Source organism: Sturnus vulgaris, chromosome 3, assembly GCF_052056855.1.
Source record: "Sturnus vulgaris isolate bStuVul1 chromosome 3, bStuVul1.hap1, whole genome shotgun sequence".
NCBI classification, from domain to species: domain Eukaryota; kingdom Metazoa; phylum Chordata; class Aves; order Passeriformes; family Sturnidae; genus Sturnus; species Sturnus vulgaris.
Window position 1 is genome coordinate 17,180,455 of NC_142245.1, and position 17,230 is coordinate 17,197,684.

The following is a 17,230-nucleotide window of genomic DNA, read 5'->3' on the forward strand; positions in this document are numbered from 1 at the left end:
GGACACCTTCCACTAGATCAGGTTTCTCCAATCCCCATCCAGTCTGGCCTTGAACACTTCAGGTTATGGGGCATCCACAGCTTCTTGGAGCCAGCGTATGCCAGTGCCTTACCACCTCCACAATACGGAATTCCTTCTTAATATCTAATCTAACCCTACCCTCCTTCACTTTAAAGCCATTCCTGTTTGTCCTGTTGCTACATGCCTTGTAAAAAGTGCCTCTCCAGCTCTCTTGTAGCCCCCTTCAGCTACTGGAAGGTGCTCTAATGCCTCCACAGGGCTCTTCTCCAGGCCGAATAATCTCAATTCTTTCAGCCTATCTGTAGCAGAGATGCTCCAGCACTCTGGATATCTTCTGGCCAACAGGTCCATGTCCTTCTAATGCTTGGGCTCCCAGAGCTGGTTGCAGCACTCCAGATGGAGTCTCACTAGAGTGGAGCAGAGGGAGAAAATCACCTCCCTGGACCTGCTGGCCATGCTGCTTCAGATGCAGCCCAGGATGCAGTTGGTGGAGCCACTTAGCAGACACCAGCCTGGGGTGCGAGAATCTCAGGCTCTGTCACAAGTAAGAGTGGAAAAACAAGTAGCAAGTAGGAATGCTAGTGTGCCTGTGTATGGACTTAATGAGGCCATTTTGGAAAATTCTACTGGTTACAGCACGCATGCTTTGAAAAGTATATTGAAATATTAGAAGAGGTTCAGAGAGCTACTAAAGGGATTTGAGCTTTAAAAGCCATGTTTCATACTGAGATTTCAGAAACTAAGTAGGTTTGGTTTGTTCAGGAGCAACTTACGAGGTTGACAGATCATACCACCACTTACCTCTGTGAGCAGACAGCTTTCTAATTTAGCCAAGTTATGTGGTCAGGGAGAAGAAGTACAAAAATAATGCACACAGACACATACACTCCCCCCTGATTAATTAGGGGAATTGCTTTTCTCATGGTAAAAGCTTTAGGGATGTTTCTGTTGCCATATCCCATTGCAAAACCAAAAGCATTCTGCATAAGCTTCTGTGTCATTCAGGAGATTAGATGTTGATAACATTCCATCTGGTCTTAAAATAATTAAATGAGGTATTTACAGAGATTTCAAAGTCAAAGCAGATCTCCCTCCCCACCACCACCCTCTCAGCAGCTTCACTTAGTGGTATTGTTTACATATTAATGAGATGTAGCATCAGGCTGCAAAACTATGTGATTTAAATGCATTTAGCAAAAGAATTAAGCACATGTAATGATTGCTGATAGCTGTGAGGATATTCTTATATCTCTTGATCTTTGTACTATCTGGGCTGGAGGTACCTGGTATGGGATCCCAGTAGTCCTTTACTCCTGTATGCAGCATCCAGAGCACATTTCCTTCCTGCTGGGCAGCAGAAAGCAGACAGAGCTGTCCTTTCCCCTGGCTCCTACCCTCAGGAACCAGAGGTGCAATCTCCTTAACCTCTTAGCATCAGCAGATGGAAGGTCTCCCTCTCTCTTTGGATCACAATGCCAGTGGAAAATCAGATAGGTGTAGAAAGAATTGGTATGCAGGATCACTCTTCTCTGTTAATCAAAGCAGCATTATCATTCTGTCTTCTTTTATTTGCTTATTTGATTGCTACACTTACCTAAAAAAGATTTCCAATACTTACTGAGTTGAAAGTGATTTAGATTAACCCCAGCTGACACTGCTGCTTTAAAGAGGGCTGCCTGAAGTTTTAAATCCTCACAAGCATGATACTTCCCAGGAGGAGCTGTAAATCCTTGAAGCTGCTCCCTCCTGATACTGTGTTCTCAAAGAAAAATCACTCAAATCTCGTGAGCCGAGACAGTAATATTTCCCAGCAAGCAGTTTTAGATGGCTTTTGTTTTAATGTCCAAAAGTGTATCTGTGTTTAAGGCTAACATACAATACTCAGATATTGTATAACCTGACAAGTTTTCTTCTACTTGTTTCTATCTTTTCTTTCATTATCTTACTGATCAGTTTATTTACAGAAGTGCCAGGCCTCCTCCTGTCGGGTTTCATAAGAAAATGTGAATAAGGTGGAGGATATTAAGGCATAGGTGGGCAAGTGACAGCTAGTGTTTAATGGAAGCCTGGAAATTTATGAAATATCTGGAGCTGTGCAAGGAAGGGACGTGTATATCACTTTGCAGCAGAAAGCAGTTATATTAAGCTGGGAGGTGGAATGGACAAGGGCCTCACTTATAGGTCCCACTTTCAACAGAGCAGCTTAATTTAAGAATGAATATTCTGTTGTGAGAGCATCTCCATGTGCCTCTCCCCGTGGTGGCTCAGCAGCTCATCAGATGCTGTTCTGTGATGTACCCTGGTTAAGAATAGCATCCTCTTTGCTGTATCAGAGCAGGGAAAGAGCCAGTATAATCCTTGTGAGGTTTAAAGGAATGTCAATTATAACCAAAATAGGATAAATTAGGGCTGCTGAGATCCTTGCTAGGGATGGAAATGGGTAATAGCCACCGTTGTTAATGCCAAGGAGACTCATATTCACCTTTGAGGCTGCTGAGAGTCTGAGCAGTTTATTGCATGGATTTGCCTTGGAACTATTCTCTTTTTTAGCTCACTGGTGGTCATTTTGGCTTTCAGAGCTCCTGTTCTGAGTCATTATTTTGGCCCTCCTGTCCCTGTTTGTACAGATCCCTTTGTCCCACGGTGAACTTGCTCAGCATCACTAGGTAGGAGCAAGCAACCCTGTGGTTGGTGTGAGTCAGAACCGAGGAACAGGCCATGCTTGAGCTCCAAAGTGAGGCTTTAGCACAGGGAATGGGCCCATCCATCCAGGACCAGGGGCTGGGTCCATCCAACTTACTTGTGATTGTGCTGTAGGGCTGAGCTTCACCTCTGCCAGTTGTCTCCAATTGTAGCTGCACTGTAATACTCTCTTTGTGAATGTGTTTGAAGGAAGCTGAAAAATCATTTAATCCTGCTTTTTACATTCAGGATGGATTTTTTTCCCCCCTAGAATTAAAATACTGTGCTGGCATGGTATTACTGAACACACAATTAAAAGTAATTTTCAGTTTACCTGTAACATCTTTATTTTGAACCTAGTAAGAGGCTCTTGGTTGTAAAGTTTTATAATAGGTGATGAGATGAAAGATGTTGGCTGGCTGTGCCTATGTATAGTGCACATGTATTGTGTGTGAGCACATTGGGAATGTGTGCTCAAGTTTGCTGGGGCAGGGGGTTGTAGAAACTGAGCTGTATGGGGCTGCAAGATGCTGCAGGATGAAAGTTCTGATGGAACAACTGGTGTAGTGAAAGAAAACATCCTCATTTTTCCTTGGAAGTGTTTTTTTGAAAAACCATGTCTTTCTCTGATGCTGATATTTTGGTCCTGAGCCTGGTCAAATTCTCCCTGTGCCACCTCTGAGTCCAGTGCCCAAAGCAACCAGCTGTGCATTGTAATTGCCTGAAGTAATGTCGTGTATCAACAGAGCTGAAATGCAAATAACTTTGATTTGGGCACAGAAAGTTCAGTAAGTTATAGTGCTTTTGAGGCATTTTGTCATCCCAAAATGGAGACTGCCACATGGATTAATCATCATTTGCACGTTGTGCAGTTTACAACCACTTAACAATAATTAGAAATAAACTTTATATTCACTCCTGAGCACTGCAGTAAGCTTTCCTTTTCTGAGGTGCTCTTATAAAGCATAGGACAAAATATTATTCTTGGGTATGAAGGATACATAGTTCTACTATTGCAGGAAGAAAGTCATGGGACTGTAAAGCTACTGAAATTGGTGTTTCTATCTGTCCTGAGGAGCTGGGCTACCTGCCTGACATTTTAGCCTTAATGGCACTTTCTTAGCTTAATTAGATTTCAGAAGCAAATCTCTGAACATTATTTGATTTCCTTTGTCCTTCATTCCTTCCTGAAAGGGTCATGGATACTCAGAGGATAAAGATGATCCCTCAGATGTCACTGAAAATATTGCTAGAAGTGTTTACCTCCTCAGCTTCTCTGAGCTGTGTACAGATATGTTTGCTTACTTCTTTTTTGACCCACTAGAGACATAGAATGGTGTTTCCCATGGGGAAATTTTTTTTCGAAACAAGCAGAAACAGGTTGTTGAAGCAGGTCTTCAAATTCAGGTGGAAGAAATATCCTTAAGTCAGTGACTGCCGTGTGTCTTCTTCACTTATGATCATTTGATTTTCTGGTTGACTGGCACTTTGCTATGGATCTGAAACACATGTTGTTAGATATTTCCAGATTGCAGAGACAACAGCCTAACTTCACAGGGAGAGAGACAGTAAAAATGCTCAAAGGATGCAGGTTCACAGCTGCCTGATTAAATGTAGCCTAAGGGAATTTTGTTTCTTCTCGTGAATGGTCTACCTTTGTCTGCTGTGGTGACTTTTCTTCTTTTTAGCAGATTATCTTGTAGCTTGCCTTGCCAGGGAATTAAAGCTTCAGTCTGCCATTTGTGTGGAGTTGTTAAATATGGATGACCCAAGCAAGGTGCCTCTTGCATGTGAAACCTGGTATTCTGGTCTTCACTCTTTCTGATATTTCCTTTCTTTCAGATATGCTAATTATACCTTTAAAGCTTCTTTTCTTCTTGTATAAAATACTTTCATAGGTGAACCTTGCAGCTGGAATTAGAAGATACTGGTTCCAGCTGGACACACAGAATAGGCCATGTAATCATTCTTTGCCTTGATTTCCCCACATGCAATGTGAAAACAGTAATGCCCACCCTCCTCTGTGCAGCTCTTTGAGCTTTGTTCTGGGTGACTAAGAAGCTGTGATGTAGTCTAGACCTTCTACAGTCTGGTGGGAAGCCCTGCTGGAAGGTATCTTGTCTGGGGATGCTAAGGATCCATAGGCAAGGAGTAGAGGCTTTCTTATTTCTGATCAGGAATTCATGAGGAGAAATACACCTGCATGCTAAAGAGATCAGAGCAGCTATGTGAGTGCAGAATCCTGCCAGTCATGCTTGCCCAGAGTCAGAAAATCTTTGTCGTAAGCAGATCTGATGATTTATTACCTGTGGTCTGTATGCCAGTGGTCCTTAAGTGTAAAGCCTTGATTTTCCAAGTAGCTCATGTAGTTGGCAGACTGATAGTTTAGCTGCCCAGACATGAATGATTGACTGCAAGATGTGCAAGAAACTCATCTGGCCAAAAACTCATTTCATAGGTCTTTTTTAATGCAAGGATATCAGGAAGGCTGGAATTTTCTAGCCTCCCTTTTGGGGTAAAGTGTGTAGGTTATATGTTCCACTAGACCTGGGGAGCTATGGAGGATCAAGAGGAAGGAAATTGGAAGAGATGGAAATCTCTTGGAGGTTTATATAACAGCCCTTCCCCTGGTTGGTCCAGGAATGAAGGGATAGATGTCTGTTCTGCAGGATGATTCTAAATCTGATGGTAGAAATATTTGGAATAGGGGAATTAAAATGCAAGCTGTTCTCAAAAGTAAAATGTGTTGTGCTAAGGTGCAACAGGCTGGCAATTATTTTCCCTTTGTGAGGGCTTAGATTCTAAGACATGATCAATTTTGGCATCTCTCGGAAAGAGATCTGAGAGGTTTTATGTGTGAGAACAGGGATTCTCTGTCAGTTTGGAGGTGATCCCAGAGCTAAACAAAATATGGAATATTTAGTTTTGCTCTGATAGACCTCCAAGGAGCCATATAAATCTCTTTAAAACCCCAAGTAACCTTCCACAAAACTGTCCGAGAGAGATTGCTTCAAGACAGAACAATTATAAAGTACTCTGAAAGGCTGAATAGGGTTTTTCCCCCTCTTGTGATATTTGGAGTTGAACTTTAGATACATCATTTTGAGCATGGCCTTTTAAAGTAACTTTCTATTCTTGCCCTGTCATTTTTAGGGCTGTAAAGGAAAACCAAAATGCCAGGGAAGGAAAGGAAATTAAAATGAAGAGTGGGACTAAAGAGTAGGTTTTGATCATCTTTGCAAAAAGTGGCATCATCTGTGAGAACAAAAGTCTTCAATTGCTGCAACTGGAGACAGCTTTTAGTCTCCAATTCTATTTTGCCCTGAGCCAGCCAGCCAAATAAAAACAGCAACATAAATCACTGCTGGCAGAACTTAACAGTTATGCAACGTCCAGTGCACCACATGCCTATTTTTAGATCAGTTTTACACTAGCAGAATTTACTTTATGAAATCTAAAATGAATGTCTGTTTGGAGGCTGGGGGATAAAGACGATATTTAGAAAGTGCAAAATGTAAAAACACTTAGTACAAGGATGCTCTAGCAAGCCCTGCTTTGGTAATACTGACATCCCTTCAAAAATGTTGGCTCAGTCAGGCATGCTAATGAAGAGTAGGGGGTTTTTTATCAATAGCCCCTTGAATTTCTAATCTGCAATTGCTGTTTGAATGCTATGCTCCCTTTACCCAAACAGCTGAACATCAGATTCACATACAGCACTCGTTATCCAAGACCAGATGTGCCTCTTCTCTCCTTTACATTTGACTTAATTCTCTTACTATTGTAATTCTGCATTAGTTTGTACTGTGTATAATCTTGTTCCCAAAGCTTTTTGTTCAGATTCAGAACAGGCAATGATTGGGAAAAGTTTGACCTTTCAGCCTTTAGATATTCTAGCAGATGAAACACAGTCTGCATAGTTAATAGAATCTCTGGGATTTCTGCCATAATTCTGGCAGTTTTCAATCATGTCTTGAAGCAGGTTAGTATTCTGACTGTTGCATGATCTGTATTGATCCTTTTTCCCCCAAACCTTTCTTCTAGGTGACAATCTCGATGCCATTCATGACATAACTGTGGCGTACCCCCAAAACATTCCTCAGACAGAGAAACACCTTTTGAAAGGAAACTTCCCAAAGGAGATTCACTTCCACGTCCAGAGATACCCCATAGAGACAGTGCCCACTTCCAAGGAGGAGCTGGAGCTTTGGTGCCGGAAGCGCTGGGAAGAGAAAGAGGAGAGGCTGCGACGCTTCTACGAGGGTGGCAAACGCTTCAGTGCGGCGGGGCAGAGCATTGTCCCGCCCTGCAAATCCGAGCTCAGGGTCCTGGCCGTGAAGTGCGCCTCGCTCCTCTACTGGACGGTGTTCCCGCTGGGAATGCTGGCGCTGCTGTACCTCTACAGCTTCGCACAGTGGTACTTTGCAGCCATGATCGTCTTTTTCGTTGTGCAGCAAAAGATATTTGGTGGGCTGGAACTCATTGAACTCGCTTGCCATCGGTGTTTTAAAAAGCAACAGAAATTTCACGACACGAAAGAAAAAATCAATTAGTTCTGGGGTAGAGGAAGGGTGGTTTTGAGATGCCCTGCGAATTTTATGCACAGGGAACAATTTTTGCATGAGAATTGTCTTTTACTATCGCCATTGTTAGACATTTGCACATGATTCTGTGAAGAGAAAGAAAAATGTTAGTTATTGCTACATGTGAAAATGGTAGTTTTTAATCTCTGAATGTAATTTTGACGCTGCTCTTGCAAGCAGCTAGCAACTGCTTTCTGCTGTCATTAAGAAACAAATTGCTGGATTGCTGAACAATCATAAGGACATTAATAAATGTGACATGCACTGAAGTTTCTACATGAAACCCAAACAGTTCAGCAAAGAGAGGCAGATGTAGGATTTCTTTAGAGTCACATTGTGTGAAGTAAGCACCGAATTTGGAAAACTGGTAAGTTTTGATGGTAGGTGAAAGGTGAAGGAGAGATTGTTCTGTTTCTTTCTTCTATTTCAAATATTCAGACTTATTTTGAAGTAATATTTTTGCATAAGCTTTTCCAAACACTACTGAACCTACCAAGTATTCAGCTATTCTAGCTTGGTCACTCAGGAGGATTTTTAAGCCTTGCAGTCTTGCGTCATAATACAGAAAGCAGTACAGTGCTCACTCTGCCTCCATTTAAGTGTTTGCTGATTATTTAATAGATCTAAGTTTCATATCTCACTGTTTCATAGTGTTCTAGTCTCCCTGTTAGCTGTGGGAGACTTGTTCCTACTGTAGTATGTAGAGCTGCAGGAGAGGGGAGCCAGCTTTTTATTGGTTTATTGGTATTTTTTTCTCACAGAGGCAAAAATAGCTGTTTGTCTCTGAGTAGCTGGAAAATGTTTTTCAAAAAGGTTTCCTCGTAGCCTTGTAGACATTCTTTTGGTTGAAAACATTTTATTTTGTTTTAAGAGTAGGCAAAATACCTTTTTTTTCTCTTTTAAATTTTTTTTTTTTTAGTATTATTTTTGGTTCCTTTGGCATTTCACGTGTCCATGTGCATAAGCAGGAAGACTGCTTGTTCCATGTCAGACAGACCTGTTGAAATGCAATGGTTCTCTTCCTGGTGGTACAAGAGATGGGTTTGAGTTTTAGACTTAGCACAGGGAAGAGCTGCAACTGGCTTTGTTTGCCTAATGACATCGTTACTTTTTCAACCTTCTTTGCAGCTCTTGGTACTTCCCCTTATTTTCATGACATTCAGAAAACCTGAACTCTTAAACTCAGACAAGGCACTTTCAAGTGTATCCCTTGTCATATAGAGTAAACAGTGTTCAGGCTCATGTAGAAAAAGACAAAAACATTGCCAGCACTTCAGAGACACTTCAGGTCTTCAGGGTAAATTGTTTTGCAACCTCCAAAATTTTAGACAACTTGATCAATTGTATTGCTGCAAAACCTTCATGACTTACTAAATATTTGGTTTTTATTGCATGAGGGCTTGTTTGAGCTGGACCCAGATGGCTGGCTCCGTTTGTTGAGTGGCGTTGCCGTGAAATGTGAAAGTCCAGAGTGCAAAATGTATCTCACACTGTGCTGCGTATCCCAAGTGTTGGGTCAGCATGGTGGACACACCTGTTTGCTTCTAAGTTACAGCACTGAGCATGTTGTCTAATGTGTTTGTTTCAAAGACCATTTTTGGAATGAATCACCAGCCTCTATTCAGCTGTCCCTTGCAAGGTGACAAGTCTTTTTTAATCTATGCTTATAATAACTAATTGTTTATTATGCGCAAAGTACTTGAAGCCATCCGGTTTACTCCAATTTTTTTAATCCCTTTTTTCTTAAGAATAAATAAAAGTAGGTTTCTATTTAGAGTTATGTTTCTTAATGATTTTTCATGTTTGTATTTGTGTACCTGACAACTGGTGTTGCATTGTCATGAGTGAAGGATGTAATTTCTGCGCCTTGAGGTCTTTTTTTAAAGCAATTCTGTGATATCACAGGCATGGTTGCAGCTTAAACATCCATAGCCTGTTTTTTCTTCAGCTAATATCCTGCACATTCAGGTAACCCACTGCAAGGGAAAACCTAAAAACCTCATTTGTGGTTAATGCAGAGGAGACCTTCCAGCTTCTTCCAGTCTGTCCTGAGCCACGGCTGTGCTTTCATACCAGGAGTAACCATAGCCAGCCTACTCCAATAGCCTTAACATCATCTTCAGGAATGACTGCAGAGGACAGGTTCCATGTGTTGGTGGCATAAAATACCAGCTACGTTTTTCTCAGTCAGTCAGAGAACTTTGTGGTGTCATCAAATACACTGGGAACATCAGTGTGAGTCTTGGTCATGGCACCGTACAGGACTTACGTTTCTGTGTAATTAAAGTTGGGCTCTGAAAATGAAGTCAATGCAATCCATAATATACCCTTATAAGGGATTTTCTCCCAGCAAGAGCCAAACATGTAACCTACTGTAATCTGGTAAAAGCATCCTGCAAAATCTGTAATTCATCTTTCTCTCCTGTGTGTTTGGATCAAAGAGAAAGAATAATCTTCTTGTCAGCTGGTAATATGTTTGCAATGCCCAACTCCATGATACAGAGTGAGTGGTAAGTGAAGAATCCTCATCTCACAGGAAAGGGTGTTGGCTTTGTGTCTGATGTAAATGTTTAGATTATGTGCATCGTTTTCCAGGTCAATTAGAAATGCAAGATGGGAAAAATGTTGAATGGAAGCTTAAAGTTTTGTGGATAGAGAAGCTTCTTTGTTTAAAAAAATATTAAGGAACAGGGGGAAAAATTTTCTGTGAATGCTTTTTTTTCCCTCTGGTGAAAATGTAGCTTTTTAATCAAAAGGTTCTGGTACACAGATTTCTTGGAGACTGCTTTGTTCCTACCCTGTCTTCCTTTTCAAAGATCACTAAGGTGGCATTTAGGGACATGGTTTAGTGGTGGACTTGGCAGAACTGGGTTTATAGTTAGACTCAGTGATCTTTTCTCACCTAAATCATTCTGTGATTCTGGTGCTGGGTAAATCACTTGGAATTTTTTTCAATGCTGTTGGGATGAAGGTGCTAATACTCCACGAGTCATATAGTCCTCTTCCATGGGACATGGATTGGCACTGGGTCTCCTCTCACTCAGCAGTGGGTTTGACCCAGTTCACCTTCTCTTGTAGTCCCAGCAGCTGCCCCTCTGAACTCTGTCTGCAGGGCCTACAGGTCTTGCTGGGTCTTGCATACATTGTTTGGGATCAAGGCTCTGCTTTAAGGATGCTGCTCTCCTTTGCTCAATCAAATGTTTTCTCATCAGCATCAGGGGGTTTCTTTCTCTCTGCTCAGAACAGAAGGTTAAAATCCTGCCATCTGTGTGTGTCATCAGGCTCATCTGGGTAGCAGGATGTCAGACCAAGACATTTTTCTCTTGACTTCAAAGCTGCAAGGCCCATAGCTGGTCTGTAAGGTGTTGTCTTGATCATAGGAAATGTAGTTCCTAGTTTTCTGCATTGCATCAATCGGTATTGTTTAAAGAAGATCTGTATTTTAATAACTTGATTTTATATGTGCACTTTGTGAAAGGAAACACCAGGACACTACAAAACTACAGAAAGCCTTAGTTTTCAGATTTCACTGATGATATTATTAGAATGTTTTAACCATGTACCAGTTACTCTACAGCAAAAAATAAAGACCTGAAGCATTGCATGTGTTCAACTTTGCTGTTTTCTTTTTACTGCACCTGTAAGGAAGTATCCTTGTCTTCAGTCATATGGCTGGCTGGCTCAGGCAGACTCGTGTCTATTTCCATGCTTGATTCATGGATTGTGGCTATTGAGGGAGGAGAACCCCCCAACTCTCCATGGGAGGCTGGAAAGGGGCGTCTGGCTCTACCCTCCCTTCCAGCTTCTTCATGTAAAGGGGCACAGAAACCTTTGAATGTTCAAGAACTAAAGCTCAGCTTTAGTCTTGCTGTGCTGCTTAACCAGGATTGCTGAAGATTAACCTGTCTTAGGTAGTGATGGTGGGTAAGTCCTCCATTTTAGCTGTATTCTGTTACCTCCCATGTAATTACTGACACAAGAAACAATCTATGGCAAGGTTCACATTCTTAGAGGACCTTTCTTTAATGTAACTTCAGGTCAGAGGCTCCTTGATTCTCTCTCCATTGCTTAATTGCTAATCTGGTGTGGAGGTAGAAGGGCTGTGTTTCTCAGCTCCTCATTTACAGTTAGAATACCCTTGCTGTGCTGGCCCTGGGGAAATACACATGTCTCCAGCAGGTATGCTGTGGCAGAAAGAAGAAACAAACCCTGATAGCAGTTTCTGCAGCTGGAAATTATATTGGCCATGTCTGTGTATGCTCAGAGCATTCAGATCCTTTCTCCAAAGTCAAAATGAATGGCTTGTCACTCTGGAAAGGTAGTTGTCTCTTTCTCTTGGTTTCCTCACAGATATGCAATGAAAAAGTGTATTTCTCTGTCTTACCTGTCCTTACAGAAAACATTATTAATGGAGGCCAAAGCTTTCACCCTCCAGCTGCCTCAAACCCCTCCTTTGCAGTTCAATACAATGGGGAAAAGGTGGTCTTATTTCCTGTGGAAATAAGAACTTTGAATGACACTGCAAGCAATCTCAAATCTCAGAAAATGCTCCTGGGAGCAGGGAGCATGGACTGTGCTTATAACATGGTTGGGTGACTCTCACCCTAGAGGGTTTGGGCTGAGGCATGTGAAGGGGAGAGAGTTTGCCTCTGTCCTTGCTGGCCAAGCAGTTTTTATCATGAGTGGATATCAGGCTGTGAGTTTTTAAGTAGATGTCTTTGTTGTATTACAGCAGGGCCTCCAGATGGTTTGTCATCCACTTTTCTGGAGGTCTTTGTCTGTGAGGACTGTTTCTCAGGTGGGCATTGCTGCTCTCAGTAGAAGAGGGGAGAGTGCTTGATGCATTTCAGATGCTTCATGCTGGGCTGCATGAAAGAGGCAGATGTGCAGGTGCAGTCAGTGTAATGGCTTTGGTGGTCAGCAGCCTCTTTCTTCCCTGCGTTTCCCTCTCCATCTTGCTTGTCTGAAGGAGGAGGCGAGGGCCCCTTCACCCATAGCTTCAGGCAACAGAAAGCTCCTTCAGCCTTACCAGAGAGAAGAGCTAAAGGGGCTCAGGCCTCAGCATTGCTTCAGGATCAGCTGCTGCATGGTGGGAGAGCACGAAGAGATGCTGTGGGAGGAGCAGAAAGCACAGCTTTCCACAGAGCCATAACCTGGGACTAACGTTGCTGCTGGGTCTTGCCATCTGTCCCCCTGCACTATTTCTTTCCCTGCCTTCAAGGCTTGCTCTGCTCTTTGAACTGCTGGGTGTCCAGTGAGCCAGAGGAATGGATGTACATTAACACTGAACCCAAAGGGGAGGGAAGTTTAAGGAGCACAGGGTAGAGGTGCTAGGGAAGGTGTTGGCTCCTGCCAGTGTTGGGTGCAGCTGTCAGGAGAGTGTCATCCTGCCTTAGAGGCTGAAGGAAAAGGTCTGTGTTGAAATACTTCTTTACTTCAGCATCTCTTGAGAAAGTGAGGAAAGAAAGAACATTCTCCATAGGGTGGTTCCCAGCAGGACCATTGGACTGCCCCAGGAGGAGCCTCTCTCTGTTGGCATTGCCAACACAACAGTGTGTCCCTGTTAGCTACTCAGGGGGCTGTCTGTGCTCACACTTCTCACTTGATGTCCTGTGTTTAAGGACATGCAAATGGCTCCTCCTTCTTCTTTTCCTGGAAGTTGTGCAAGACCCTGAGTTCTTTAAAGATAGAATAATCTCTCACTGTCAGTCAGATTCTCACTGGCACGCCTGGAAGCTGCCCACTTTTCCAGGGAAGTTGGCAAAATCACTTGTGCTGCCTTATGCAATCCATGTTTTGCCTGGCAGCCAGGTGCTCCCTCATCATCCCCCTCCCCACTGGCACAGTTAGTTTCCCTTCCAGATTATGCACTGAAATTATTCAAGTGGAGTTGTTCTGCCTGCTGGTAGGTCCTGAGGTTTGCTTCCTACAGCTTTGCACCCCCTGCCAGTGCTGTTCAAAGAGCTCTCTCTGAATTCTCTTCACTCAAGTGCCCTTTTTATAGCTACCTAAGCAAAGGTCCTCGCTTTCCCAGGGCTTTCCTTGGTGCTTTGTGATGGGCAGAAATCATCTGTCAGTGGGTTGGTCTCAAGGTCACAGCAGGGAAACCTTCCAGCACTTGGGGATCAGACAAACATGCACAGTCCTGGACATAGGCAGGTCAGGATCTGAACTTGTGCTGCTTCTCACACTCCTTACCACCAATTCCTGCAGGAGCAGAACCAGCATTTAAAGGAAATGCTCTAAACAACCTCTTTTGGCAGCAAACAAAACTTTTCTGATTCCTTTATTGCTCTATGCCTTCCTTCTCCTCTCTCCCTCCCAGGAGAAAGAGATGAGAAGGTTTTAGGATACCCTCTATTGCTTGAAACAGGAGAATAATGTCCCTGGAGCCACTGTCCTATGTGTGTCCTACGTGGATCAGGCTGTGCTGGCCAAGTTCACAAAGCAGGAGTCGAGGACTGCTTGACACTGCAGGCTCTGCACTTGTCTGTCCCTGGAGAGACACACAAGGAGAGGGACTGGATCCAGTTCCTCACCCACACTGGGCTCCTGTGTGGGCACCTGCCAGCTGGTTCATCTGCATGAAGAATGTGAGATCCTCATGGCCAACACAAGGACAAAGGGACACGGAGCACCATCCCACAGGATCCCAGAGCTTCAGCCAGCAGCTAGGAGGCCAGAGAGGAGCACTTGGGAAAGGACTTACTGACCAACAGCCCTTATTTTATCAGAGATGCTGTGAGTGATGTGGGCCAAGGGTAGGGACAGAGCACAGGCACCCTTACTGCAAGCCAGAGCTGTGTCTGGCATCAGGCTCTGACACTCACCTGTGGGTTTGATGCTGCATGTCCATCTGGAACAGGTATTATTCCTGGCCCCCGAGGCCTTGGCTGGGAGTAAGTCCCCCCATGGTGGGCAGGACAGCGCAGGAGGCAGCAGGATAATGGCAGGGAACACCACATTGCCAGCAGCAGTGAGGGCTGGCACAGATATTCCAGCTGCAGTAACCACATCTACCCCCAGGAGTTAATCCTACTGATTTGGTGGGGTTTTGTCTGGCACAGCTGGGAGTGGGGCTGGTGTTCATAGTGATCTCTGCTCTCTCACTGTTCTGCTCCTGCACCATGCGAAGGATGTTGCCTGGTCTCAGAACATGGGGTGCCTCAGCCTTCATGCCCAGCCTGGCTTTAAATTAAGGTGTTGAAGCTCTCGGAATAGTCTGGTCTCCTTCTCTACTCCCACACTGGGATGAGTGACCAGGGGCAGGACAGCTGGCTCAGACCTGTCTGGTCCATCACAGGGCTCTTGCAGCAGGGCAAGGGCAAACCTGATACTGTGGTCACTCTGTGGTCAAGTGTCACACCCATCTCCAGCCTCTCTCTACAGATGCTATGCTCTTCTAGAGGTTTTGCTTTCTGCCTGCACTGGGGAAAGGGAGATTCTTTTCCAGGAGCCCCTAAGAGGCAGCACAAGGAGATGTTTTATGCAAGATCACAGCAAGGTGTTCAGGTCTGCCTCCTCACAACATGTGAAGGTTAAAGCCAGGCTCTCAGCTTTCCATTGCTAATGACAGAAAGTGCTTTGTGAGTGAGAGAGAGCATAATTAGGCATTAATGAGAAAGGAGCCTGTGGTTTTATTACCCGTTGGACACCAGTCCCGTGGATGAACAAGAGAGGTTGCATTAGCTGCTTCCTGCTGAGTCCTTCCAGCACAAAAGTCCTTAGCAGACTTTCTGCATCATTTAATGATGGGAGGTAGACGAGGGCACTGCAGGAAAGGAATGATGGGGCTTGGTGTCCTCTGCTGCAGGCTGGGACGGGCCCCAGATCTGTGGCCCCATGGGGGGCCTGTGGGGCAAAGACCTTGGGCTCTACTGTTGGCTCTGCCACTGCCCAGTGGCACATGTCACACACCTCCTGAATCCCAGCTGGTTCAGCAGGACTGGGGACATCTCAGGTGGTGCCCAGTGGCAGCCACAGCATGTCAGGAGAGGCACAGTCCGGGTGCAAAAGCAGAGCTATTTGCTAACGGGAAGGTCAGAGTAGATCCCACCACTTTGGGATGAGCCTTCTGCCCTGCATCAGCCTGAATCCAACAGTGAGGGAAGCTGGAAGAGATCAGATAAAGACAGGAATAAAACCAGGAAGGTTAAACACCTTATCTTGAATTAGCTTCATCATTCCTAGCCGTTGCATAAAAGCTATTAAAGTTATTACAGGACATGCTGGATGCTGGCACAGCAGGAACAACAAATATAGGTAGAGTGGTCCTTGTCATAAATATCACTCAAGCTGCCTTGACAGCCCTCTGCCATCATGACGCTGCTCGCAGCCAGCCTGGCTGAGTGATGCCAAACCATGGGTGCAGCTGATTGGAACAGCTCCTTCTCTCTCTAAATGATGCAAGGCTTGCATCCTCAAGGAAAGAAACCTCCTGCTGTGGGGCAGACCTGCTTTCCCTGGGTCTTCTCCACGGGGATGCAAGTTCCACAAGGAACCAGAGGCCAGGATTAAAAAACCATGGCACAAAAATAAATCATCTCATTTGTGCATGCATTTGTCAAGTCTATTAATAATGTGCTTCACACTGTACTTTGAATGCTCTTTTTAATGATTACTCTGCATTTTGCCACTCAGCCATTGCAGTCACATCTAAGTTCTAAAGTTATCAAACATTCATCTTGGATGATCACAAGCCCGACTCCACTGATGTCTCATTCTGTTGATCAGACATCTTTATTGCCAAGCACATGGACCTTTCAACCCTGACACAGCACCACAGGTAGGTGCTTTTGCTGCTCTGTTAGCTAAACCCTGTGCCTTTTCCAGTGAGAGACCATTGCACCCCTTGGTATAAAGTCCCCTGGTTACCCCTCGTCTGCCAAATGCTCTGTCACCCCCAGTTAGGAAAAGAAGCCAACTTTTAGCTCAGTGTCTCCAAATCCTAATCCTGCCACTCTAGCATGTCTCCTGGAGCAGAGGGGAGAATTAGAAAGGGGCAGCTTGCCCCACACACCAGCAGTGATGGGCAGAGCAGAGAGGTCGCCCTGAACCTGGAGTACTTCCAGGGCCATCGACCCTCACTGAGTCACTCATCATTAAGATGATGCAGCAGGAAGTCATTGAAAACAGGAGACAATGGAAATAAAATGAAGAGCAAGGCATCCATTCACACCCTTGGCAGAGGCATTTCTGTTCCTGGTCCCTGCCTGCCCGCAGGGAGGACGTGGTGCTGCTTATTAGACAGGTTATGTAATTGAAGTGGTCTATATTTATCAGGAGAGCATGGCGTACACACCTCGAGGGTCAGAAGCCCAGCAGTTTGGAGAACATTAGCTCCACTAATGAATCAGCAGGGAGAAGGACCTAAAAATATGACTCAGCTGTAGAAGGACATCATCGGGTGGCTCGGGGAGCCAAGGTCAGGAGGCCCTGATGTGCCTTTCCAGCTCTGGCTGTGCTCAGATGGGCTTTGCCTCAGAAAAGGCAAAATCCACTCTGTGCTAAACTCCTTTCAGACTCTGGCTGTGGTGATATTGAGCTGTGCCTAAATGAGGAGGGAGACCCCCAATCCATGCCATAATCACTGTACTGTAAAGTCAGCCTTCTTTTTGCATAATTTCCCCTCTGAGCCTGAAACCTCAACTCTCATGGGATATTTCCTCCTCTTTAGGGCAGAGAACCACTAAAAATGCTTGATTTCCTTCAGGGTCAGGGTAGTCCTTGGCTGATCACAGACCTGGAGGCTGGTTTGTGCTCCCTTTGCAGAGCCCTGCTATGGGTGCTGGTCAGACATGAGCTTTGTCCCTGCTCCTCAGCACTGGAGAAACACTCTTCTCCGTCATGCTCCGTGCCCAGCCTTCAGGAGCAGCTGTGCCACCCCACAGTCTCCCAGCTGTCATTGCAGTGGGGAAGCTGCAGCACATCAGCAGTGGCCCACA

At 44.6% G+C, this 17,230-nt stretch overlaps 1 protein-coding gene across 7 annotated transcripts in view; it reads left to right on the forward strand.

Annotated features, from left to right (window-relative positions):
* Window positions 1-10,890, forward strand: part of LCLAT1 (lysocardiolipin acyltransferase 1) — a 111,759-nt gene extending 100,869 nt beyond the window's left edge. For all 7 annotated transcript variants that reach the window (XM_014877406.2, XM_088161076.1, XM_088161077.1 and 4 more), the window contains one exon: window positions 6,748-10,890. In XM_014877406.2, coding sequence (XP_014732892.1) covers window positions 6,748-7,256 — 509 coding nt within the window. In that variant the 3' untranslated portion in view covers window positions 7,257-10,890. The remainder of the gene's footprint in view (window positions 1-6,747) is intronic.
* The last annotated feature ends 6,340 nt before the right edge of the window (window positions 10,891-17,230 follow it).